This window comes from Scyliorhinus torazame, chromosome 18 (genome assembly GCF_047496885.1).
Source record: "Scyliorhinus torazame isolate Kashiwa2021f chromosome 18, sScyTor2.1, whole genome shotgun sequence".
NCBI classification, from domain to species: domain Eukaryota; kingdom Metazoa; phylum Chordata; class Chondrichthyes; order Carcharhiniformes; family Scyliorhinidae; genus Scyliorhinus; species Scyliorhinus torazame.
Window position 1 is genome coordinate 91,304,646 of NC_092724.1, and position 27,245 is coordinate 91,331,890.

General features: G+C 48.4%; 1 protein-coding gene across 5 annotated transcripts in view; it reads right to left on the bottom strand.

The window, feature by feature from the left end:
• Positions 1 to 27,245, bottom strand: part of LOC140395367 (caskin-2-like) — a 463,341-nt gene that overhangs the window by 24,411 nt on the left and 411,685 nt on the right. For all 5 annotated transcript variants that reach the window (XM_072483024.1, XM_072483023.1, XM_072483027.1 and 2 more), the window contains 4 exons: positions 25,366 to 25,575; positions 17,077 to 17,198; positions 16,023 to 16,107; positions 10,895 to 10,989 (listed from right to left, as the gene is read on the bottom strand). In XM_072483024.1, coding sequence (XP_072339125.1) covers positions 10,895 to 10,989; positions 16,023 to 16,107; positions 17,077 to 17,198; positions 25,366 to 25,575 — 512 coding nt within the window. The remainder of the gene's footprint in view (positions 1 to 10,894; positions 10,990 to 16,022; positions 16,108 to 17,076; positions 17,199 to 25,365; positions 25,576 to 27,245) is intronic.

A 27,245-nucleotide genomic window follows, 5' to 3' on the forward strand; every position in this document is an offset into this window, starting at 1 on the left:
GAGCAGATGGGAGGAGTAGACCCGTGGAGATTTAGCAGACCTAGGAGTAAGGAGTTTTCGTTTTTCTCCTATGTCCACAAAGTTTATTCGCGAATAGACTTTTTTGTTTTGGGAAGGGCGTTGATCCCGAAGGTGAGGGGGACGGAGTATACGGCTATAGCCATTTCGGATCACGCTCCACATTGGGTAGACTTGGAGATAGGGGAGGAAACAGAAGGGCGTCCACCCTGGAGAATGGACATGGGAATAATGGCAGATGAAGGGGTGTGTCTAAGGGTGAGGGGGTGCATTGAAAAATACTTGGAACTCAATGATAACGGGGAGGTCCAGGTGGGAGTGGTCTGGGAGGCGCTGAAGGCAGTGGTTAGAGGGGAGCTGATATCAATAAGGGCACATAAAGGAAAGCAGGAGAGTAGGGAACGGGAGCGGTTGCTGCAAGAACTTCTGAGGGTGGACAGGCAATATGCGGAGGCACCGGAGGAGGGACTGTACAGGGAAAGGCAAAGGTTACACGTAGAATTTGACTTGCTGACAACGGGTACTGCAGAAGCACAGTGGAGGAAGGCACAGGGTGTACTGTATGAGTATGGGGAGAAGGCGAGCAGGTTGCTGGCCCATCAATTGAGGAAAAGGGGAGCAGCGAGGGAAATAGGGGGAGTGAGGGATGAGGAAGGAGAGATAGAGCGGGGAGCGGAGAGAGTGAATGGAGTGTTCAAGGCATTCTATAAAAGATTATACGAAGCTCGGCCCCCGGATGGGAAGGAGAGAATGATGTGCTTCCTGGACCGGCTGGAATTTCCTAAGGTGGAGGAGCAGGAGAGGGTGGGACTGGGAGCACAGATCGAGATAGAGGAAGTAGTGAAAGGAATTAGGAGTATGCAGGCGGGGAAGGCTCCGGGACCGGATGGATTTCCAGTCGAATTTTATAGGAAATATGTGGACTTGCTTGCCCCGATACTGATGAGAACCTTTAATGAGGCGAAGGAAAGGGGACAGCTGCCCCCGACTATGTCGGAGGCAACGATATCGCTTCTCCTAAAGAAGGAAAAAGACCCGCTGCAATGCGGGTCCTATAGACCTATTTCCCTCCTAAATGTAGACGCTAAGATTCTGGCCAAGGTAATGGCAATGAGGATAGAGGATTGTGTCCCGGGGGTAGTCCATGAGGACCAAACTGGGTTTGTGAAGGGGAGACAGCTGAATACGAATATACGGAGGCTGCTAGGGGTAATGATGATGCCCCCACCAGAGGGGGAAGCGGAGATAGTGGTGGCGATGGATGCCGAGAAAGCATTTGATAGAGTGGAGTGGGATTATTTGTGGGAGGTGTTGAGGAGATTTGGCTTTGGAGATGAGTATATTAGATGGGTACAGCTGCTGTATAGGGCCCCGATGGCGAGCGTGGTCACGAATGGACGGGGGTCTGCGTATTTTCAGCTCCATAGAGGGACGAGGCAGGGATGTCCTCTGTCCCCATTATTGTTTGCACTGGCGATTGAGCCCCTGGCAATAGCATTGAGGGGTTCCAGGAAGTGGAGGGGAGTACTCAGGGGAGGAGAGGAACACCGGGTATCTCTTTACGCGGACGATTTATTGGTGTATGTGGCGGACCCGGCGGAGGGGATGCCAGAGATAATGCGGATACTTGGGGAGTTTGGAGAATTTTCAGGATATAAGCTGAACATGGGGAAAAGTGAGCTGTTTGTGGTGCATCCAGGGGAGCAGAGCAGAGAAATAGAGGACTTGCCGCTGAGGAAGGTAACAAGGGACTTTCGCTACTTGGGGATCCAGATCGCCAAGAATTGGGGTATATTGCATAGGTTAAACTTAACGCGGTTGGTGGAACAGATGGAGGAGGACTTCAAGAGATGGGACATGGTATCCCTGTCACTGGCAGGGAGGGTACAAGCGGTTAAAATGGTGGTCCTCCCGAGATTCCTCTTTGTGTTTCAGTGCCTCCCGGTGGTGATCACGAAGGCTTTTTTCAAAAGGATTGAGAAGAGTATCATGAGTTTTGTGTGGGCCGGGAAGAAGGAGTGAAGAAGGGATTTTTGCAGCGTAGTAGGGATAGGGGGGGGCTGGCGCTACCGAACCTGAGTGAGTACTACTGGGCCGCCAACATCTCAATGGTATGTAAGTGGATGGGAGAAGAGGAGGGAGCGGCGTGGAAGAGATTGGAGAAGGCGTCCTGTAGGGGGACTTGCCTACAAGCCATGGTGACGGCGCAGTTGCCGTTCTCACCGAAGAAATACACCACAAGCCCGGTGGTGGTGGCTACTCTGAAAATTTGGGGGCAATGGAGGCGGCATAGGGGAAAGACGGGAGCCTCGGTGTGGTCCCCGATAAGAAATAATCATAGGTTTGCTCCGGGGAGAATGGATGGGGGATTTGGAACATGGCAAAGAGCAGGAGTAACACAATTGAGAGATCTGTTTGTAGATGGGACGTTTGCAAGTCTGGGAGCGCTGACCGAAAAATATGGGTTGCCCCAAGGGAATGCATTCCGGTATATGCAACTGAGGGCTTTTACGAGGCAACAGGTGAGGGAATTCCCGCAGCTCCCGACGCAGGAGGTGCAGGACAGAGTGATCTCAAAGACATGGGTGGGGGACGGTAAGGTGTCAGACATATATAGGGAGATGAGAGACGAGGGGGAGATTATGGTAGACGAGCTGAAAGGGAAATGGGAAGAAGAGCTGGGGGAGGAGATTGAGGAGGGGCTGTGGGCTGATGCCCTAAGTAGGGTAAACTCATCATCCTCGTGTGCCAGGCTAAGCCTGATACAATTTAAGGTGTTACACAGGGCGCATATGACTGGAACACGGCTTAGCAAATTTTTTGGAGTAGAGGATAGGTGTGCGAGATGCTCGAAAAGCCCAGCGAATCACACCCACATGTTCTGGTCATGTCCGGCACTACAGGGGTTTTGGGTGGGGGTGACAAAGGTGCTTTCGAAGGTAGTGGGGGTCCAGGTCGAACCAAGCTGGGGGTTGGCTATATTTGGGGTTGCAGAAGAGCCGGGAGTGCAGGAGGCGAAAGAGGCTGATGTTTTGGCCTTTGCGTCCCTAGTAGCCCGGTGCAGGATACTGTTGATGTGGAAGGAAGCCAAGCCCCCGGGTTTGGAGACCTGGATAAATGACATGGCAGGGTTTATAAAGCTGGAACGGATTAAGTTCGTCCTAAGGGGATCGGCTCAAGGGTTCACCAGGCGGTGGCAACCGTTCGTCGAATACCTCACAGAAAGATAGAGGGAATGGAAAAGAAGAAGACAGCAGCAGCAGCCCAGGGGGAGGGGGGGAGAGAGGAGAGGAACCAGAGGGATTCTCAGGGATGTTAATATATAAGTATAATATGTATAGGTTGTTGTTATAGATAATTGTATATTGGACTGTTAAAACATATTTTTGGAGAACATTTATCTGGGACAAGGCAGTTGCCATTTAGTTTTGTTTTTGTTTCTATATTATTTATTTCTTGTTTATAAAACTGGCCATTGTTATTTATATTGTTATATTACTGTGTAAAGGATACACAATGTACTGTGATGGTTGGCCAAAAATTTTCAATAAAATATTTTTTAAAAAAACAAACAAGGGGGTGAAAGGTTATCTGGAGTTGGCAGGAATGTGGGGTTGAGATTACAATCAGATCATTGAATGGTGGAGCAGGGTCGAAGGTCGAGTGGCCTACGCCTGCTCCTAGTTTGCGTGCAAAAGAGTATAAATAGGGGATAGTTGGGTCACTGGTTTATGTGGAAGAAAAGCTGTGAGACAGAATGAGCCAAGAACATTTCTCAATAAAGTAAAGCTCTGTGTCTTGGTTTTCGCTTCAGCAACCGGTTTGGAACCCTTTAACAAGTTGGTGAGGGATAAGTGAATTTTCCTGAATTTACATATGGGATTCAGGATGGCAGTTGCTTGTGGAGAGGCCTCAATAATCTGGATATTTTTGTTTGGACTTTCCCTGCAGTTTCTTTTGAAGTCTACTCACATGATGTACTATCTACCAATAGATGGCCCACAGAATAAAGGTCACTGTTTGGATATCACCTGTTTCTTTAAGCCCTGTTGAGTTTTCAAAGACTCAAACATTTATTCAAAAAATCCGATGCCGGGGCAGCACGGTGGCACAGTGGTTAGCCCTGCTGCCTCACGGCGCCAAGGTCACAGGTTTGATCCCGGCTCTGGGTCACTGTCCATGTGGCGTTTGCACATTCTCCCCGTGTTTGCGTTGGTTTCGTTCCCACAACACAAAGATGTGCAGGGTAGGTGGATTGGCCACGCTAAATTGTCCCTTAATTCGAAAAAATGAATTGGGTACTCTAAATTTTAAAAAAAAAATTTTTTTAATCCGATGCCGCCACACACATGGTTAAGGATGTACACAGGTAATTTTGAGCACATACCTGTAAACGTGTGTACGTTTAAATATACATCTGTATGCATGTTTGTCTGTGTAAATCTATATATAACCCCTCCAGTGCAGGTGGGCATTTGGCCCATCGAGTCTGCACTGACCATCTGAAAGAGCACACCAGGCCCATCCCCTGCCCTATCCCCATAACCCCACCTAACCTTTGGGGGGGGGAAATCAATTTGGGGCAATTGATCATGGCCAAGCCACCAAACCTGCATATCTTTGGACTGCCATTGGAAACCCTTGCAGACACCGGGAGAAAGTGCAAACTCCTCAGTCACCGAAGGTCGGAATTGAACCTGGGTCCTTGGTGCTGTGAGGCATCAGTGCTAACCACTGTGCCACCGTGGGCCGGTTCGTGCGTGATTGACTAGATGGACATTGTGATTCACACAAAACTAGCGTGTTTTAATGTTCCAGGTTTCGGCACACAGGTCTGCTTTTTCTCACTGCACTTGCTCGGTCTCAGACCAGCACGGAACAGAAAGGCAAGGTCCGCAACCTCACAGCTGTTTCAGAATCTGAGTCTTGGCCATTCCAGGCATTCCCGGAAGACCAGACCAGAGACAGATACCAGGGAAGCTCCAGTGTTCCCAGTGAAAGAAATTCTTGGCTTTTCTTGTTTTACACAGGTCACATGTGCTTACCCCAGTATTCCACAGGGTGGTGCAAGGGTCAAACCAATCGAGACAAGCTTAGTCTTTAATCAGTTTGGTCCTCATACCTCCAGCAGATTGTTAAAATTGAATTGACTATGTTTAAATACCCTCTTAGCAAAACAAGATTTGTTTTTATCTTTACATAAAATTTATAACATGGAAACAGACGATTCAGATGAACAAGTTAAATGCCAGTGTTTACACTGCACACAAGCCCATTTCTTCAAGGTGGACTGGCCATTCTTAATTGCCCCTTAGTGTACAAAGGTTAGGCGGAGTTACGGTAATAGAGTGCGAGAGTAGGCCTGGGTGGGGTGCTCTTTCGGAGGGTCGGTGCAGATTTGATGGGCTGAATGGCCTCCTTCTGCACTGTACAGATTCTATGATCTTCAGATGACTCTTCCTTCATCTCACCTGAACTCCTTAACTTCTATTCCACTCTCCCTCAGGTATTTTTATCTACGCTTCCCCTCAAATGTATCTACGCTCTTTGTGTTAACATTCCGTGGGCTAGTAAGAGATTTCTCCTGATTCCGTTATGGATTTATTAGTGGCTATCTTGTATTTAAGGTCTCTAAGTTTTATAGAACAAAGAACAAAGAAAAATACAGCACAGGAACAAGCCTTTTGGCCCTCTAAGCCTGTGCTGAGGACCACACCAGCGGAAATATCCTCTATTAGGTCACCCCTCTGTCTTCCCGTTTCTGCAGAGAACAGCCCCAGCCTGAATCAATCCTGACAGTTATAATCTCTCAGTTTTGGTATTATCTGTTTAAATCTTTATTGCACCTTCTCCAGTAGAAGCTGTCCTCGGGCCTACAACACAATTAGTTCCTGAAAGCCATATCATAAATCGAAACTTCAGAAGTCAGATCTGATTTTCCAATGGGAATGTTTTTTTTTTAAAAATATGTTTATTAAGAATGTTGTAACAAAATTTTCAACCATACAAACCCCCCCCCCCCCCCGTAACAAAAAGAAAAGAAAACTCGCATAGCAAGATATAAAGATGGCAAATCAATATGATACAGAACTTTGTACATTGGATTCCTCCCGTACATATCAGTTTTCTGGATCATTTATGTATTTTCTTACTCAGATGTCCCCCCGAGAAAAAAAAAACCTTCCCCTCCCGCCCCCCCCCCCCCCACCCCCCCCCCCAAAGAGTTGTCCCCCCCCCTGGGTTGCTGCTGCTGTTGACCAAACTCCATCTAACGCTCCGCGAGATAGTCTAGGAACGGTTGTCACCGCCTGGAGAACCCCTACACAGACCCTCTCAAGGCAAACTTTATCCTCTCCAACTTGAGAAACCCTGCCATATCATTTATCCAGGCTTCCACACTGGGGGGCTTCGCATCTTTCCACACTAACAAGATCCTTCGCCGGGCTACCAGGGACGCAAAGGCCAGAATGCCGGCCTCTTTCGCCTCCTGCACTCCCGGCTCGTCCGCTACTCCAAATAGTGCTAGCCCCCAACTTGGCTTGACCTGGACTTTCACCACCTTAGATACTGTTCTCGCAACTCCCCTCCAGAACCCATCCAGTGCCAGGCATGACCAAAACATATGGACATGGTTCGCCAGGCTTCCTGAGCACCTCCCGCATCTGTCCTCCACCCCAAAGAACCTACTCAGCCTCGCCCCCGTCATATGCGCTCTGTGAACAACCTTAAATTGTATCAGGCTAAGCCTGGCACACGAGGAAGAGGAATTAACCCTACTTAGGGCATCAGCCCACAGGCCCTCCTCAATCTCCTCCCCCAGCTCCTCTTCCCATTTACCCTTCAGCTCCTCTACCAAAGCCTCCCCCTCTTCTTTCATCTCCTGGTATATCGCCGACACCTTGCCCTCTCCAACCCATACGCCCGAAATCACCCTGTCTTAAATCCCGTGTGCCGGGAGCAGCGGGAATTCCCTCACCTGCCGCCTCACAAACGCCCTTACTTGCATGTACCTGAAGGCATTTCCCGGGGGTAGTCCAAGCTTCTCCTCCAGCGCCCCTAAGCTCGCAAACGTCCCATCGATGAACAGGTCCCCCATTCTTCTAATTCCTGCCAGATGCCAGCTCTGAAACCCCCCGTCCATCCTTCCTGGGACAAACCGATGGTTACCTCTGATCGGGGACCACAACGAGGCTCCCATCGCACCCCTGCGTCGTCTCCACTGGCCCCAGATCTTTAGCGTTGCCGCCACCACCGGACTCGTGGTGTACCTTGTCGGCGAGAGCAGCAGCGGTGCCGTCACCAGCACCTCCAGGCTCGTTCCTTTGCAGGACGCCATCTCCAACCTCTTCCATGCCGCCCCCTCTCCCTCCATCACCCACTTACGGCTGCCCAGCAGTAGCCACCCAGATTCGGCAACGCCAGCCCTCCTCTATCTCTACTACGCTCTAGGAACCCCCTCCTTACCCTCGGGGTCTTACTCACCCACACAAAACCCATAATGCTCCTGCCTGCCCTCTTAAAAAGGCCTTGGTGATCACAATTGGAAAGCATTGGAATACAAAAAGAAACCTCGGGAGGACCATTTTAATCGACTGTATCCAATGGGAATGTTAAACATTGGGACTGGTTCCACCAGCAGGGCTAGGCAGCATTTTTATTGGCAAGCTGCAGCCTCCTTTCCCAGTTTCCAAGAAGAGTTTTCCGGTTTCTGCGCTCGAGCTCAGTTAGGCAGCGCGCTGCCAGCGGGCCACAGCGACCGTTCCACGTGGCAACATTCCGGCCTGGAGCTACAACCTGGTCAGTGAAGGGAGCAAGGGGCCGGTGTTTCAGTGGGAGGTTTCACAACTTCACCGAGCTCGTTCAAAATGTATCAAAGTACTAAATCATATTTACAAAAATGTAAAATATGGGCTGGCACGGCATCGTAAAGTCAGACCAATGTTATGAACGCAATTATTAAACGTTACAAATGCCGTTCATCGTACTTCAAAAGTCGTTAAGTCGAGGACTGCCTGCATGTCTACATTATTTTTGTAATATGAGACCAGAACTGTGAACAACACACTCACAATACACGTTGATGTGTTGGGTGCTCTGGATCCGTGGAACACACAGGCCACCAACACTTAAAATAGTGCAACACTATTTTATTAAGTTAGAAACTGTTGAACATACTTTCACTGTGGGTTAACACGATGTTAGATTAAACTAAAGACCTATGCCTGTCTGAACCAGTCTATGCACTCAGCACATGGTGAGGATCTGTGCTGTAAGCTGTAAGCTCTGTCCTTGTAGGAGGCTGCATCTTGAATGAGCGGGAAAACTGATGCCCCCTGTCTTTATAGTGAGTGTGCTCTAACTGGTGATTGGCTGCGGTGTTGTGCGTGTTGATTGGTCTTGCTGTGTGTTCATCAGTGTGTGTCTGCACCATGATATAGTGGTGTATATTATGACACACGTTTAACACAACATTCCTGTTTCTGAATTCTATTTTTCTAGAGATCATGGGCGCGATTCTCCACTCCCACGCCGAAGTGGCCGCGCCGTCGTGAACGCCGTCGAGGTTCACGACGGCGCGGAAAGGCCCCGGTCCCGACCGATTCAGGCCCTGACAATGGGCCAGGATCGGGGCCACGTCATCTACACGCGCCAGGCCTTGTCGCCCGCGAAAAGCGGCGCGGCATAGATGACGCGGCCGGTGCCACATAACGGGCGTCATCCGCACATGCGCAGGTTGGCCGGTGCCAACCCGCGCATGCGCGGTTGCCGTCCTCTCTAAATCCGCTCCGAAAAGAAGATGGGGGACGGATCTTGCGGGACCGCGGAAGGAAGGAGGTCCTCCTTCAGAGAGGACGGCCCGACGATCGTTGGGCACCGATCGCGGGCCACCCCACATTTCACGTAAAGCCCGGTGCAGGATCCCCCCTCGCCCCCCCACAGGCCAGGCTGCCCCCCAGCGTTCACGCACCACTCACGACTGCAGCGACCAGGGGCGAAATTCTCCCCAAACGGCGCAATGTCCGCCGACTGGCGCTCAAAACGGCGCCAATCAGACGGGCATCGCGCCGCCCCAAAGGTGCGGAATGCTCCGCATCTTTGGGGGCCGAGCCCCACATTGAGGGGCTAGGCCGACGCCGGAGGGATTTCTGCCCCGCCAGCTGGCGGAAACGGCCTTTGTTGCCACGCCAGCTGGCGCGGAAATGACATATCGGGGCGGCGCATGCGCGGGAGCGTCAGCGGCCGCTGACAGTTTCCCGTGCATGCGCAGTGGAGGGAGTCTCTTCCGCCTCCGCCATGGTGGAGACCGTGGCGGAGGCGGAAGGGAAAGAGTGTCCCCACGGCACAGGCCCGCCCGCGGATCGGTGGGCCCCGATCGCGGGCCAGGCAACCGTGGGGGCACCCCACGGGGCCAGATCGCCCCGCGCCCTCCCCCAAGACCCCGGAGCCCGCCCACGCCGCCTTGTCCCGCCGTTCAAAAGGTGGTTGAATCCACGCCGGCGGGACAGGCAATTTATCGGCGGGACTTCGGCCCATCCAGGCCAGATAATCCAGCAGGGGGGGGGGGGGGGCCCGCCAACCGGCGCGGCCCGATTCCCGCCCCCGCCGAATATCCGGTACCGGAGACTTCGGCAACTGGCGGGGGCGGGATTCACGGCAGCCCCCGGCGATTCTCCAACCCGGCGGGGGGTCGGAGAATGACGCCACAGGTGTGGACGGCGCTGGGAGGAACCCGCCGTTTTGGCCTGGCCGCTCGGCCTATCCGGGCCTCAGAATAGCGGGGGTGCCGGAGAATCGCCATTTCCGGTGTCTCCGGCGATTCTCCGGCCTGCAAAACTCGACCGGGCCGTTCCCGCCGCTTGGGAGAATCGCGGGAGGGCGTCGGACCGGCGTCCCCGGAAATTTTGGCGGCGCAGGCAATTCTCCCAACCGGCGTGGGAGTGGAGAATCGCGCCCCATCTCCTTGCAAACCAGGCTGACGACTTTTAATAATTTGTGTGTCTCCACCCACTAGATCCCCAAATTCTCTACTCTATTTTAGACTCATTTTCCTGGGTGTACTTGGCTCACTTGTTTCTCCCACCAAATGTAACTCCTCACGCTTCATTATAATGTAATTAATTTGCAAATTACACATTAATGTTTGTTAATATTTCTGTGTACTTCATCCTGGCAGTTCCACTATCTCAACTGTCTTGACTCATAGGTGAATGGGGGGCTGAGGGTCGGTTTTCCAGCAGGACTGGGTTCGATCGCTGTATCAGGGATTGCGGGAAATGGGGACTGACCTCTCTCAATGCCACATGGTTAGCCCTTTATAATTGTGTGCCCATGTGTGCAGCAAGCACTGGCTCCTGCTCTCTGGCAGGAATTTGAGCCTACATATTGCCCAGTAAATGCAAACGCAGCTGAAAGCCTGCGAGGCTCCAAGCCTTTGAGACTGAGTCTTTTGACTAATGATGGAAATTGGCAGCTGCCAAGCTCAATGTGGCACAAACCTTTGGGAGGGGAGTGAGGCAGTTTAAAAAAATTACAATTTTTTGTGTTGGTTTTTTCCACCTGCCTCAGAGCTTCTGCCAGCTTTGATTAGCCAGGACCCTGGGCACAGGAAATGGAAATAGTTTCAGCCCCTGGAGAGTCCTGGGAATGGAGGAGGAGCAGAGATTTGACATTACAATTTTACGTCTCTTTTATGTCAGCCTCGAATTTGGGGATTATATACCCATTGAAACCTATCATTAATACCGACTAAAACTCATCACCACTAACCACTGAAACTCACCTCTAAGACCTAGCAAACCTCATCACTAGCAATCATTAAAACGTATCACTGTTATATACAGGCCATCCCTCAGTGTAGGGTTACCCTTAACCTTACCTTGCCCTCCAGGAGCTGATCAGGGTGAATAAACTGTTGTGAATATCCTTGTTCTCCAGACTTATAGCTCAGGAAGTTCTGATGTCTTGGCATCCCTGTCAACAGAGTGAAATTAAATCAGTATCTGGTTGGAGCAATAATTTTGATTCTGGTTTCTGACTCCAGCCCAGGATAGCATAATAGTATGAAAGATTCTCCATTTCCCGCTAGAGCTCCAAATGGAATGAATGTTAGTCTCAGCACAGTTCCAAAGCTAAAACTGTTAATTATATGACACAAACTGCAACAATATAGGGAGTTTCACTCTGAGAGACCATAAAGTTGGTACATAAAATGAAACACAATAGACACATTCTTCAGAGGTTCAGATTAAGGTACTTTATAAATCATATTTAATCCTGTGCTGTACTAGTCCTGGGAGTGTTTGTTGGGGACAGTATAGAGGGAGCTTTACTCTGTATCTAACCCCATGCTGTACCTGTCCTGGGAGTGTTTGATGGGGACAGTATAGAGGGGGCTTTACTCTGTATCTAACCCCATGCTGCACCTGTCCTGGGAGTGTTTGTTGGGGACAGTATAGAGGGAGCTTTACTCTGTATCTTATCCTGTGCTGCACCTATCCTGGGGGTGTTTGATGGGGACAGTGTAGAGGGAGCTTTACTCTGTATCTAACCCCATGCTGTATCCGTCCTGGGAGTGTTTGATGGGCTATGTGTACAGGGAGCTTTACTCTGTATTTAACCCTGTGCTGTACCTGTCCAAGGAGTGTTTGATGGGAATAGTGTATAGGGAGCTTTACTCTGTCTCTAACCATGCTGCAGTTATGTTCCCTAATTCCTGGCATGCATCTCAGAGCTCTTCTAACATACAAACAGAGCTGTAACAAAGGTTTCAGGCAAATATTGTGTAGTACCTCAGACCAGCAGGGTCTGGCTTGTGGTCAGGGTTCTGCACCCAATGAGCTCCTGATATGGAGACACATCCCTGCCCCCATTTGCCTTCAACCTTTGGCAGGGAGGGCTTTTATGGTCAGACGGCCCAGGCCACCCTCCACCAGCTCCTCTAATCAGCCGTGACCATTCCTTCTGTTATCATCAAGAGCCAGAGAAGTGGAAGGGATAATACTTCTTGACAGGAATACCCCCGCATACTCACCCCTCCGTGTTAACAATGCTGTCCACCATCTCCTATCCATCATCTTTTCATTGTCTCATTAAGATCATCTTCCTCCATCACCCAGAACTTTTAACATTGTTCCAACTTGTTTATCAGCCACTTATTTAACTCCGTAACTGTTCTCTGTGACAAGGACAGAATTCCTGACGGATGGCCCAGCCGATTTGGCCTGCTGTATGATGGTGCCCACTTATCTTCCTGTTTTCACAATTCCGAGGAAGGAGGCAAACTTGGAATTCTAATCCAAGTTTTCAGAGGCTGTCACACTGCGGACTACGAGTATTTTCTGTCCGTTATTCAGATTTTCATCATTCGCCTCTCTTCTTATTCACAAAAGTAAGATAATTCTCGATGGAACACACAACCTCAACAGTGTTACAATCCTCTGCTCGTCACTTTCCCCAAAATGAAGAAAATGATTATTAATGGCTCAATGTTTTCGGACAGTCCTCACTGAATCCTGCCTCATTCGAAGTTCACAAACAAAATGTGAAGTTGTGTTTGAGGGAGAGAGAGGGAGGGGGAGGGACGCAGTCCTGGACAGGTGATACCATCAGTTGTCAAAGGAATGGCTGTTCCACACTTGTTGACTCAAATGATCTCTTATCTATGAAACACAATCCGCAGGATTTAGAAGTGATCCCGGCATCAGGAAGTCTCAACAGCACTGTGCAGCTTGCTGCAGTTTAACAAGCCCCCCCCACCCCCCACCCCCACCACCGGCCTCTACCCTCCCCACTCCCTTGGTTTAACACTAACAGCAGTGAAGCTTATCTAAACGGTGTTGCTCTGACGCTGTTTGTGGATCAGACACCCTCTCCTGCTCACATTGAAACTGGAGAATGTCGATCTGCACCCGGTTGTAGCACATCCACTTTTTGTCATGTCCAAAATTCAATAGGGAACGAGGCCGAGGGGATGGGGCGAGGAGGGAGAGGGTTGGATTGTGGGGAGCATCCTAGTTTACTTTACTGACGAGGAAAATTAGCCAAACACTTCAAAGGCCTCAACAATTAACAACCCCACAACACGAGGCTCCGGGAGCATGAGAAATAGATTTTCGCTCGTTTTGGAATTCAGACTTTCTTGGGTTGCAATCTCAAAATGACCAGACAGCCCCATTCAAAAGCACATCTGGGCCACCCACACCAAAACGTGGACCGGATTATCCAGCTTCACAGAATGGAGTCCATCCCATCTCTTTTCTCCCAATCCTTTGAGAGGCGCTTCTATCCAATTGACTGAAAATTTTGATCACCAGAAGAGTGCTGCCAAGCATGGATAAACATGTTTCTGGAGATTGCACCTCACAAATCGCCCTGCCCACTCAAACAAGCCCTGAACTCATCTCTTAGTATCCTCTAGAGTTAAGCTCATGGCAGTATTTGGGGGTTAATCTTTACCTCCTGAAGATTCCCGGCCAAGGAATGCCTTGATTTTAAAATTCTTTTCCTATTTTCAAATCCCTCCGTGGCCTCTGTAATTTCCTCCTGCCCACAACCCTCCGAGATATCTGTGCACCTCCCACTCTGGCCTCTTGAGCATCCTTGGTTTAATTGCTCCACTATTGGGTGGCCACGTCTTCAGTTGCTGAGCTCTGGAATGCCCTCCCTCTGCCCCTCCATCTTGTTTTCCTGTTTAAAGGCGCTCCTTAAAACCTAGCTTTGTGACCACGCTTTGGTTGTCTGGCCTAATGGCTTCTTACGTGGCCTGGTGTCCTTTCTTTGTTTTATACTGAGCATGTGCAGCACCTTGGGGAAATGGTAACAGCGCTATATAAATATACATTCTTATTGTTGAAGAGTCTGTGCCTATCCTGGAGCGTTGGCAATCTCTTCACCTACAATGTACGCTGCAGTGGGAACGACACAGACACACAGCCAGGCACACACACCACCCCCTGTCTCCCCATCCCACACCCAACCCACACCAATCCCACCATTCACATCCAGCTAACACTCCGCCTCGGTAATGATGTCCACATCTTGTAAATAGACTTAAGAGACAAGATAAACATCCCAGTGAATGCAGTTCGCAAAGATTGGGGGGGGGGGATAGAACAAAATGAAAAATCTATGACTGGGCAATTCCAAGCTTGGGTTTCGACAGGCAGTGGCAGAGAGGAAAGGCAGAAAGAGCGATGGAGTTCTGCGGCGAAGGTGTAGAGAGAAGGAACAAAACATTTGATGCTATAATTCTCAAGAACACAAAGAGGAAACAAGGCACTCTCTCTGCACTTGCTGCACCTCCCTCTCAGACAAGCCCCAGCTAGCAACAGTTAATCAGTGTTTTCAATCTATCAGATAGAAAGATCTGTCAAAGGAAAGGAGAAAAGGCTGGTTTTGGTGTGGTCCCTGGCAGACGATGAAACCAGGTCCGTCAGCGGGGGACTCACTCACCCATTAACCATTCATACACTCCCCGTCCTAGCCCAGCCTGTTGTGACAGCACGGGGGTTAATTTACCGATGAAAGTGATAGTAATGCTTTGATGTTTACATGAATAGATTTGCGTTTAAAATAACATTGCTGTCTCAGGATAAGTCAATGAATGGACTGAATCCACAGGCACTGCTTGGCTGCTTTTGTCTGGGATCGGAGAGTGAGCAGGAAGGGATGTTATGCAGAGTGAATGCAGGACTTAATCCAGGACTTCAACACAAAATGCCAGCTGTGATCCAGTTGGTAACACTCCAGTCCCTGGGTTAGAAGGGCTTTGGATTTCACATAATCCAGACTGAGACCCCAGCATAGTGCTGAAGTAATAGAACGCAGAAAGAGGCCATCAAATCTGCACCAACCCTCTGAAAGAGCACCCTAGCTAGGCCCACGCCCCCACCCCCCTAGCCCCACCTAACCTGCCCATTGTTGGACTGTGGGAGGAATCCGGAGCACCTGGAAGAAACATAGGCAGACACAGTGAGTGCGTGTGTGGGTGTATGTGTGAGTGTGAGTATGTGTGTCTGTGTGAGTGTGTGTCTGTGTGTTTCTGTGTGTGTATGCGTGTTTGTGTGTGTATGTGTGTGTGTCTGTGTGTGTGTGTGTGTGTGCATGTGTGTGTGTGTATGTGTGTCTGTGTGTTTCTGTGTGTGTGTATGTGTGTGTGTCTGTGTGTGTGTCTGTGTGTTTCTGTGTGTGTGTGTGTTTGTGTGTGTGTATGAATTTGTGTATGTGTTTGTGTGAGTGTTTATGTAAGCGTGTTTGAGTGTGTGTCTGTATGAGTGTTTATGCAAGTGTGTTTGAGTGTGTGACTGTACAGTTGTGTGTCTATACGTGTGTGTGTGGTGTCTGTATGAGTGTGTGAATGTGTATGAGTGAGTGAGTGTGTGTCTGTGTGAAGTTCTGTCTGTGTGAGTGTGTGTATCTGCGTGTGTGCATGAGTGTGCATCTGCGAGTGTCTGTGTGAGTGTGTCTGTGTTGTGTCTGTGTGAGTGTCTGCGTGAGTGTGCGTCTGTGTGAGTGTCTGCGTGAGTGTGCGTCTGTGAGAGTGTGTCTGTGTGAGTGTGCGTCTGTGAGAGTGTGTCTGTGTGAGTGTGTCTGTGTGAGTGTGTCTGTATCTGCGTGTGCGTCTGTGTGAGCGCCTGCGTGAGTGTGCATCTGTGAGAGTGTGTCTGTGTGAGTGTGTGTCGGTGTGAGTGTGTCTGTGTGAGTGTGTCTGTATCTGCGTGTGCGTCTGTGTGAGCGCCTGCGTGAGTGTGCATCTGTGAGAGTGTGTCTGTGTGAGTGTGTGTCGGTGTGAGTGTGTCTGTGTGAGTGTATCTGCATGAGTGTAAGTGTCTGTGTGAGTGCGTGAGTGTGTATGAGTGTAAGTGTGAGTGTGTGGCATGTGGACTCACTGGCCATTCTTTATAAAGTGTAAGTTTCTAACACGATGCAAAGTGACACTGAAGCCTATTCGTAGAGAGATTGCGAGACAAATGTGGAAAATGAGGAATGTGGAAACTGGCTCTTACCTGCAGGCTGGTCAAGCTGTTTGCCAAGGGTTTCAGTGCCCCTGCAGACCTGCTGATGTGTGTGATTTCCACCAGGGGGCACAGCCTGCCAGGAATCAAAATACATATTAGAGTTGATAGAGCTGCTAAACCCCTGGGAGTTTCAGGCACATCCTTACACCCTGAACCAAAAGCTGTTATCCGCTCCACCAGACTGTTGTATTATTTTGAGTAAGGGTGAGGTTTTCAATGGCCTTTGTGTCAGGCATCTTCTATTCTCTCATCCTAGGCTAGAGCAAAGAGGGCTGACAAATCACCCTTAACCAGGCCTGAACTCCCAACTTTCCTGAGGCCAGTGTCTGGCTCACCTCATGCACCTGGTCGTTCGATGTGGAGGTAATAATATGTGGCCTTTGGGAATATTCCAGATCACTGTTGTGTGCTCTCATGCACTTTCGGTTGTCCGTAGGTGGGGAGGGAGGAGGGGGAGGCAAAGGAGGGAGAGGGAAGGGGGAGTGTAAGGTAATGGGAGGGGGAGGGGTGGCCTTCCTTCGGGAATGTTCTGGAATTCAGACATTTTCTCCCTTTTTGCCATTGTCATACTTGCATTAATGTGGCCAATCAGCAAACTGAGTGTATTTGGTGCGCTGTATTTCAGGGCAGATTCCTTCGCTCTGTCGCGTATCAGGAAAGGGGTGGCGGGGGGTGGGGGGGTTGAAATACCAGGAGGCAGCAGTATTAAGTTCAACTGAGAATGATCAATGACAGAGTTGGGCTGGGTTGGGGGGATGGGCTAGGGGAAACAAGTTGTCAGAGAGGGAACTGAGCTGGGAATTGGGGACGTACCGTGTTCACAAGCTGCGTCAGGTACAGCACAGACTCTAAGGTCTGGTAGTCACAGACAGGTGACAGGTTCCCGAGAGAGAGATCAAAGCTGGGTGGGAATGCGGGTCTACAATGAGGTTTACTGAGCTAACTGGGCCTTTTCCCACTTCCCTATCTTATTCTGATGTAAGTACTTTACTGTCGGGCACAATCAGTGACTGGCACTGGGGACCAGCCTGTGCACTCATACCTTGCCGTTCTCCAGGCCAGTGGTGGCAGTATGTCCGTTGCCACTCTCTGTACTCTGCCCGCTTCCAGCACTGCGAATGCTTCCCACACTACCCGTGCTGCCCACACTGTTCCTGTCACCTGCTGAATAAGAGGACAAATAGCACAGAGTATTGAGGGTTACTGCCAATGGGCTCGAGGGCATGAGAGCAAACATACAGGAATCATTCCCCCACAACATCCCTCCGTCTCACAATGGATCCAAGCTCTGACGACAGAGTGCCGCAGTGTCAGAGATAGCAGCTTTTAGGTGAGCCCCCTATCTGCCTCTTAAAGCACCATGGCACAATTGGAGGAAGAGCAGATGACATCACCCTTGTCAGAGTCAATATTCCTCAGTCAATCAAAAACTCGCTCGCTCTTTCTGTTTGGTTTATGTGGAATCTTTCTTGATGCAAATTGGGCACGTCAATTATCCACAAAATAACCACGACTGCATGTCCAGAATGGATCGATAAATACGAGGAAGGTTGGAACATTCTGAAGATATAAAAGCTTTCTGTATCAAGCTATTTTTCGAATCACTGCCTATTTTTGTCTGGTTACACTATAATAAAGCATTATATTGAAGGCGTTATATAAATGTTGTTCGCTTCACTCCAACAATGGCGGCTTAAAACTGTGAAATTTCCTCCCTAAATCTGTCAGCCTCTTCACTTTTCATCTGCTACAATAAGACTCCCCTTAAAACTGCTACTCTGACCATTTTGGTCCACCATCCTTCATTGGCTTATTGTCCATCTCTGGCTAACTAACTCGGAGATGCATATCTCACACATTCTCGCATGCTAAGTGTGATATATAAATGCAAATTGTTGCCCGTATGCATTGATCCTAAATTATATCAAGTATTTATACACGTGAACACTGTTTAAGTTTGACGTTACGCCAAAGAAGGACTTTGGTGTTAGGAAACCTCCTACTTGAGCATTTTCTTAATCGAAGATTTCTTTTCTTTAAAATTTAAGAGTTGCCAATTATTTTTCTTCTTCCAATTAAGGGGCAATTTAGCATGGCCAATCCACCTAACCAGCACATCTTTGGGTTGTGGGGGTGAAACCCACGCAGGCATGGGGAGAATGTGCAAACTCCACATGGACAGTGTGCAGATTGGATTCGAACCCGGGTCCTCAGCGTCGCAGTCCCAGTGCTAACCACTGCGCCACATCGAAGATTTCTCGAATGGATGAATGGAGATTAATCAGTGCGGCACGGTAGTGCAGTGGTTAGCACTATTGCTTTACAGAGCCACGGTCCCAGGTTCGATTCCCGCTGGGTCACGTGCGGAGTATCCACATTCCCCTCGTGTCTGCGTGGGTTTCCTCCGGGTGCTCCGATTTCCTCCTATAAGTTACAAATGACATGCTGTTTGGTGAATTGGATACTCTGAATTCTCCCTCTGTGTACCCGAACAAGTGCCGGAGTGTGGTGACTAGGGGCTTTTCCCAGTAACTTCTTTGCAGTGTTCATGTAAGCCTCTTTGTTACAGTAATAAAGATTATTATTATCTCGTAGAGGATCCCAGGATCGTATTCATTGGAAGATGGACTGAGCAGGTGATGCAGAAGGGGCCCAGTGGAGGAAAGCAGTTAAGTATGGCAGTGACAAGCTGTCCCAATAAGATCACCTCTTGTCGAATACACTCAGGGGTACACCAGTACCTCAGCTCCAAGACAGGCTGAAGTGAATAGTCACAGAAGGGTCAGTGGTGCTCTGAAATTGCTGCACTCATTCCTCCAAATGCCTGTTTCTCCTCCAACTCTTCCGCCTCCCCGCTCCACCCTGTGTTGAAATCAAGACGCAGCCCCAACAGCTAATTCATTCTCTTTCAGGACTTCAAATCAATGGAACCCCCCACCTCCCCTTCCTCCTGACATCTATTCGCATTTTTCCAACCCAATGTTGGGGTCTCCGAACCAACACGTTTTACTTCTATCACCTCTCCACAGCGGTGTCCTGAGATACAAGTTTAACTATAGTCTGACAAAATATCAATGAGCATGAAGGGGAATGGACGGGAAGCAGATGGGGGTTCCAATGCAAGGTTGGTTTATCTGAACACAAGAGAGGATGGGGGATGCAGCTGGAATCTGATGAAATAAATCCCACTCTGAGGCACTGCATCAGCCTTAGGGTTTTTGGGTAGCGGGTGAGTAGAAGGAAGGAGTAAATGTTCTTAATATTTCACAAGGAGCACGGACTATGGAACAGGGTTGCTCAAGAACATCACAGGTTGTATGGGTCCAGGTATTAGCAGCAGGGCAAGGGTGGTGCTTACCAGGATCTGGTTGCCTGAGGACCCAGATATCCTCAGTGGAAGCAGAGAGCACGGCTGTTGGATAGATGCTGTCCATGTCTTTTCCTAACATAGACAAGAAGAACCGATGGGTCTGCACCCGTGATCATAGCAACCGAACAGACCAAGAAAATGCAAACCAGAGGCCTTGTGCGTTACCAGCAATCAGCCTCTCCATGTTAGAGGATCACGCAGGAGACTGCATTCAACATTCCATGGGTTGCCTGGCGACCTAAGTCTAATAAATGAAAGTAAATGTGCAGAAGGCCGCTCAGGGTGGAGCCTGAGGCCTGCTACCGTTTCCACGGCAACAAATCTTGGGAAAAATAGGCCCAGCTGAGAAACAACTGAGGTGAGCCCAGGAAGGTGAATTTCCTTAGAGCCCTTACTGCCTCGATTACAATCTGTTCCACAAAACCTGAGTGTCCGCTAATTAGAAACAGAGGTTGAATCTATGTTTAATAAAATACCAAAGATCATACGACATGCAAAATACAAATGCGGAGAATTTTTGTATTTTGATTTTCTCTCCTTTCCTGCAGCTGTACCAGCCACCCTCCGGAAGGCTTCCTCCCATGGCCATTTCTAGCTCAGAAACTGAGAACAAAGAACAAAGAAAAGTACAGCACAGGAACAGGCCCTTCGGCCCTCCAAGCCCGTGCCGACCATGCTGCCCGTCTGAACTAAAATCGTCTACATTTCCTGGGTCCATATCCCTCTATTCCCATCCTATTCATGTATTTGTCAAGATGCCCCTTAAATGTCACTATCGTCCCTGCTTCCACCATCTCCTCTGGCAGCGTGTTCCAGGCACCCACTACCCTCTGTGCAAAAAAACTTGCCCTCGTACATCTCCTCTAAACCTTGCCCTCGCACCGTAAACCTATGCCCCCTAGTAATTGACCCCTCTACCCTGGGGAAAAGCCTGTTCACTCTGTCTGTGCCCCTCATAATTTTGTAGACCTCTATCAGGTCGCCCCTCAACCTTCGTCGTTCCAGTTAGAACAAACCGAGTATATTCAACCGCTCCTCATAGCTAATGCCCTCCATACCAGGCAACATTCTGGTAAATCTCTTCTGCACCCTCTGTAAAGCCTCCACATCATTCTGGTAGTGTGGCGACCAGAATTGAACATTATACTCCAAGTGTGGCCTAACTAAGGTTCTATACAGCTGCAACATGACTTGCCTATTCTTATACTCAATGCCCCGGCCAATGAAGGCAAGCATGCCGTATGCCTTCTTGACTACCTTCTCCACCTGTGTTGCCCCTTTCAGTGACCTGTGGACCTGTACACCTAGATCTCTCTGACTTTCAATACTCTTGAGGGTTCTACCATTCACTGTGTAGTCCCTCCCTGCATTAGACCTTCCAAAATGCATTACCTCACATTTGTCCGGATTAAACTCCATCTGCCATCTCTCCGCCCAAGTCTCCAAACAATCTAAATCCTGCTGTATCCTCTGACAGTCCTCATCGCTATCCGCAATTCCACCAATCTTTGTGTCGTCTGCAAACTTACTAATCAGACCAGTTACATTTTCCTCCAAATCATTTATATATACTACGCACAGCAAAGGTCCCAGCACAGATCCCTGCGGAACACCACTAGTCACAGCCCTCCAATTAGAAAAGCACTCTTCCATTGCTACTCTCTGCCTTCTATGACCTAGCCAGTTCTGTATCCACCTTGCCAGCTCACCCCTGATCCCGTGTGACTTCACCTTTTGTACCAGTGTGCCAAGAGGGACCTTGTCAAAGGCCTTACTGAAGTCCATATAGACAACATCCACTGCCCTACCTGCATCAATCATCTCTGTGACCTCTTCGAAAAACTCTATCAAGTTAGTGAGAGACGACCTCCCCTTCACAAAACCATGCTGCCTCTCACTAATATGTCCATTTGCTTCCAAATGGGAGTAGATCCTGTATCGAAGAATTCTGTCCAGTAATTTCCCTACCACTGACGTAAGGCTCACCGGCTTGTAGTTCCCTGGATTATCCTAGCTACCCTTCTTAACAAAGGAACAAAATTGGCTATTCTCCAGTCCTCCGGGACATCACCTGAAGACAGTGAGGGTCCAAAGATTTCTGTCAAGGCCTCAACAATTTCCTCTCTAGCCTCCTTCAGTACTGGGAAGAAATGTGGAAGATATCACTAGCAATGCCCATTCTGCCATCAGCCAACATTTACACACACATTCACTCCAGTGTATCCCTTTAATAGTCCTGGGGGGATTATTGTCTCCTAGGATCATCTGCTTGATCAGCTTGTCTATCGGAACAAGACCATAAGACATAGGAGCAGAATTAGGCCATTCAGCCCATCAGGTCTGCTCCGCCTTTCAATCATGGCTGATATTTTTCTCATCCCCATTCTCCTGCCTTCTCCCCATAACCGCTAATCCTCTTATTAATCAAGAACCTATCTATCTCTGTCTTAAAAACACTCAGTGATTTGGCCTCCACAGCCTTCTGCGGCAAAGTCTTCCACAGATTCACCAACCTCTGGTTGAAGAAATTCCTCCTATCTCTGTTTTAAAGGATCGTCCCTTTTGTCTGAGATGGTGTCCTCTGGTTCTAGTTGTTCCTACAACTGGAAACATCTTCTCCATGTCCACTCTATCCAGGCCTCACAATATCCTGTAAGTTTCAATAAGATCCCCCCTCATCCTTCTAAACTCTAACGAATACAGACCCAGAGTCCTCAACCGTTCCTCATACGATAAGCTGTTTATTCCAGGGATCATTCTTGTGAACCTCCTCTGGACCCTTTCCAAGACCAGCACATTCTCCTTAGATACGGGACCCAAAACTGCTCACAATACTCCAAATGGGGTCTGACCAGAGCCTTATACATCCTCAGAAGTACATCCCTGGTCTTGTATTCTAGCCCTCTTGACATGAATGCTAGCATTGCATTTGCCTTCTTAACTGCCAACTGAACCTGCACGTTAACCTTAAGAGAATCTTGAACAAGAACTACAAAGTCCCTTTGTGCTTCTGATTTTCTCATTTAGAAAATAGTCTATGCCTAAATTCCTCTTTCCAAAGTGCATAACCTCACACTTTTCCACATTGTATTTCATTTGCCACTTCATTGCCACTCTCCTAGCCTATCCAAATCCTTCTGCAGTCCGCCTGCTTCCTCAATACTACCTGTCCCTCGACAGATCTTTATATCATGCAAACTTCCAGATCATTAATGTATATTCTGAAAAGTTGTGGTCCCAGCACAGACGCCTGAGGCACACCACTAGTCACCGGCTGCCATCCTGAAAAAGACCCCTTTATACCCACTCTCTGCCTTCTGCCAGTCAGCCAATCCTCTATCCATGCCAGGATCTTACCCTTAACACCATGAGCTCTTAACCTATTTAACAATCTCCTATGCGGCACCTTGTCGAAGGCCTTCTGGAAATCTAAATAAATCACGTCGACTGGTTCTCCTTTGTCTAACTTCCTTGTTACCTCCTCAAAGAACTCTGACAGATTTGTCAGACATGACCTCCCTTTGACAAAGCCATGCTGACTCAGTCCTATTTTATCATGCACTTCTAAGTACTCCGTGATTTCATCTTTAATAACGGACTCTAAAATCTTACCAATGACAGAAGTCAGGCTAACCGGCCTATAATTTCCCATCTTCTGCCTCCCTCCCTTCTTAAACAGTGGTGTTACATTAGTCACTTTTCAGTCCTCTGGGACCCTTCCTGCCTCCAGTGATTCCTGAAAGATCATCCCAATGCCTCCACATTCTCCTCAGCTTTCTCTGTTAGGACCTTGGGGTGTAGTCCATCCGGTCCAGGTGATTTATCAACCTTCAGACCTTTCAGTTTCCCCAGAACCTTCTCCTTAGTGATGGCCACTGCACTCACCTCTGCCCCCTGATTCTCCGGCATCCCACTGGCATCTTCCACTGTGAAGACTGATGCAAAGTAACTATTCTGTCCGTCTGCCATTTCTTTGTTTTCTATTATTAGTTCTCCAGCTATGTTTTCCAGTGATCCAATGTCTATTTTTTGCCTCTCTCTTACCTTTTATATATTGAAAGAAACTCTTTCTATCTTCTTTTATATTACTTGCTAGCTTGCACTCATATTTCATCTTCTCTCCCCTTATTGCTTTTTTAGTTGTCCTCTGATCGCTTTTAAAAGCTTCCCAAACCTCTGGCTTCCCACTAATCCTTGCCACTTTGTATGCTTTTGCTTTTATGCTGTCCTTGACTTCCCTCGTCAACCATGCCTTGTCCTGCCCTTAGAATGTTTTCTCCTCCTTGGGATGAATTTCTGATGTGCGTCCCGAATAACCTCCAAAAACCCCTGCGATTGCTGTTCCACTGTCTTCCCTGCTAGGCTCCTTTTCCAATCAGCTATGGCCAGTTCCTCCCTCATGTCTTTGTAGTTACCCTTATTTAATTGTAATACATCTGACTTCAGCTTCTCCCTCTCAAACTGCAAGGTAAATTCTATCATATTGGAGTCTTAAAACCATTTTAGCCACCCCTCTTTCATTGGCTCATCATCCAGCTCTGGTAACCAACTCTGCAATGCATCTTGGGCCTTTTCTCTATTTTAAATGTGCAACATAAATGCAAGTTGTTGTCGTATTCATTGGGCCTAGATTGTACAAAACATATGTCTGCATACATGTAAATGTTGTTTGAGTAAAGGACCTTTCCACGTGTTAGAGAACTCCGGCTTGAGCATTTTCTCAGGCACCTTCTGGTCTGTACAGATTTGTACCATCCTCTTGGCAACTTCATCTACAGGGCCAATGAGGTGGTTTCCTGCTCTAATTGAACAGACAGACAGATGGACGGTAGAATATAATCAAGGTAGCCTGAAGAACCAACAGAGGCAGACAGAACATCAGAGAACAAGATGAGGGAGGACACAAAAAACATGCAATAAATCTGAAGCCACTGAAGCAAGCGAGGTCGAGTCTGCACGTTCTCCCTACGTCTGTATCGGTTTCTTCCGGGTGCTCCAGTTTCCTCCCACAGTCCAAAGACGTGCAGATTAGGTGGATTGTCCACGTTAAATTGCTCTTAGTGTCCAAAGATGTGCCAGTTAGATGGGCTTGCGGGGAGTGGGCCTGGGTGTGGTGCTCTTTCTGAGGTTTGGCGCTGACTTGATGGGCTGGATGGCCTCCTTCTGCACTGTAGGGATTCTATGATTTCTATGAATCTTTGCCATGAGGTTCTGAAACTCTCTCTGTGTGAACAGGTCATAGCCGAATAACAGATTTCTACACAATTTAGAATGCAGTTCATACAACATATGTACGATTTGTAGTTTATATAATCAGTGGACTGGACTATGATCACTGGTTTCACACGCACGCACTGATCTGCAATTAACAGGTCAAAATGGTTTCATGTGATACAGAGAGAGAGAAACTATTTTGTCTGGTGGAGCAGTCCAGAATAAGAGGACAGTAAGAAGTCTCACAACACCAGATTAAAGCCCAACAGCTTTGTTTCGAATTACTACCTTTCGGAGGACTGCTCCTTCCACAGCAGTGCTCCGAAAGCTAGTGATTCAAAATAAACCTGTTGGACTTTAATCTAGTGCTGTAAGACATCTTACTGTGCTCAACCCAGTCCAACGCCAGCACCTCCACATCATGGCAGAACAAGAGGGGCAAAGCTAGGCTAGTTCGGGGTGATAAGAGGAAGCACTTCTTCACACAAAGAATAGAAGAAGTTTGGAACTTTCTCCCATAAAAGGCAATAGGGGCTGGGGGCATTAGAAAATTTCAAAAGTGGGTTTATTAGACTTTAACTGAATCCAGGTGGATAAACAATGTTTACAGTTAGAGAGCAACAGGTTGAAGGGACTGAAAGGCTTCTTCTTGTTCTTTGGGTCCTTCTATGTTTATTGAATTAAAAAGTTCTTCTGAAGACAATTTGGGAACATCAGGTTACGCGGTCCCTGCTTTGGCTGATTTACCTGTGGAATGTTCCCGATTCTCCATGTTGTGATTGTTTCTGTTGAAGCCAGTACTGTTGAAGGTGCGATGGGCAGGCAGTGTCTGTGAGTACATCTGCTGGTAGAGCTGATAAGCATCGTCTGTGTGCGAGGCGGTGAAGGTACTCTGGTGAGTCTTGTGGAACGCCTGACGTTGGTGGGGAGGCACTGAGGCATGGCGAGTGAGTGTGCCTACGGACAAAGTGGACACAACAAGAAACCCCATTAGATGTTCATATTTTACTCAACTCTCCACGGTGTTGTCAGTCTGGCGACACTTTAGTCATCACCTCGCCAATTTGCTCCTATATCTCCAGAGGGCCACCCCTTGGGTGCTGGGCATGTTCCTCACCTAAATGACCAGAGCATTGGCAGACGCTCAACTGTGAAGGACATCACAGGTGAACCTGGCCATAAGCTTCTCCCACACAGCTGTAGCAGCAGTGATCATAAGCAGGAAACCAGAGGTACTGAGGCCAGAACCCCATTGTTTCTACTCAAATCATAAAATATTTCCATCATTTTCTCTTTGCGTCAGATTTCCAGCTTTTGCCTTGTGAAAATATATGTGACTTAGACACAGAGAAAAAGTAGAATCGTCACAGCGTTTCTCTTAGTGGAGATAGTTGGGGGGTGGGGGAGAACACCAGGTGGGGGTGGGTCGGATGGAAAATCAAAGGTGTTGCCATCCTGTCCTTCTCAGTTCATTATCTCAAAGTGACATGCAATCACTAAGTTTACTTTTCACACGTTTAATGTCATGTGAGTAATTTCATAGCCCACATGCCCAGAGCCTTTGTTTCCAGGGCAATATTCACCTCCGTGTTCATGCCTGACTGGAAATGTAAACATCTTCAAATCTGCAAAAGACACTCAATTCCCTGGCTCCACAATGCTCCTTCCCCCATGTAATCTCATTACTTTTGTCAGTGACTCTATTTTGAATAAAAGGCTCCATTACTTTGCATGGGCCACAGGCAGTCCAGTGTCCTTTTCACAGAGGAGCACGCTCCATTGACTACACTGAGTGCAGTTCCCTTGGAAGCATTGTCGGTGCTGAGCATTTTCTAATCAGTGCCTGTCAGTGTGGGAACTTCATCTACTTCATGACCAGACCTTTGAAGTAAACTAAATTGTTCCATTCATCAATGGCTTTAACTAACATCCAGTGCCTTGGTCACGGTCCAACTAGATCTTTGGCCTGCCTGCCAAGTGAAGAAATGTTTTCATTTATTTAATGGTCTCCCGTGCCCATTTTGTAAACGGATTTTTTTTCAGCTTCTCCCTATTATTTCCATTATAGTTCCTCAACAACTGTGACTCACTGAGTAGGTGACTGTTATAACCTGCCAACTGACGATTGGCTGGGGACTAATGACTATCCCACAATCCTATGGGAGTATGAACTTCCCCAATGAGGGGGGCGGAGAAACACCTACTATAAATAAGCTGGCCAGTCCAGGAACCAGGAGGAAGGAGAAGGTAGCAAGGGAAGTTACTGCTACTGTTATGTATATATTGTTATAGTAAATAAATGTTATTATTTTGTATCCTTAAAACTCGTGCTGGATTCTTCGGGGCCCTTACAAAACTGGCGACGAAGGTAAAAGTGAATAGCTGTCTACACTGCTGAAGCCACCTCCTTGGATTTTGTTGGATACAGGTTGGAAGTTGTTTTCTATTATACCATGCCTCTGTACGGACGTTTGGATGTTTTTGATGCTGCGCTGGAACCAGTACACACAACGGATGCGTTACCATTTCCGAGCAAACAATATCACTGAAAACGAGCGCCAGGTGGTCATATTGCTCACCGCCTGCGGGCCGCATACGTTTGGGGTGATTAGGAGCCTTACGTACCC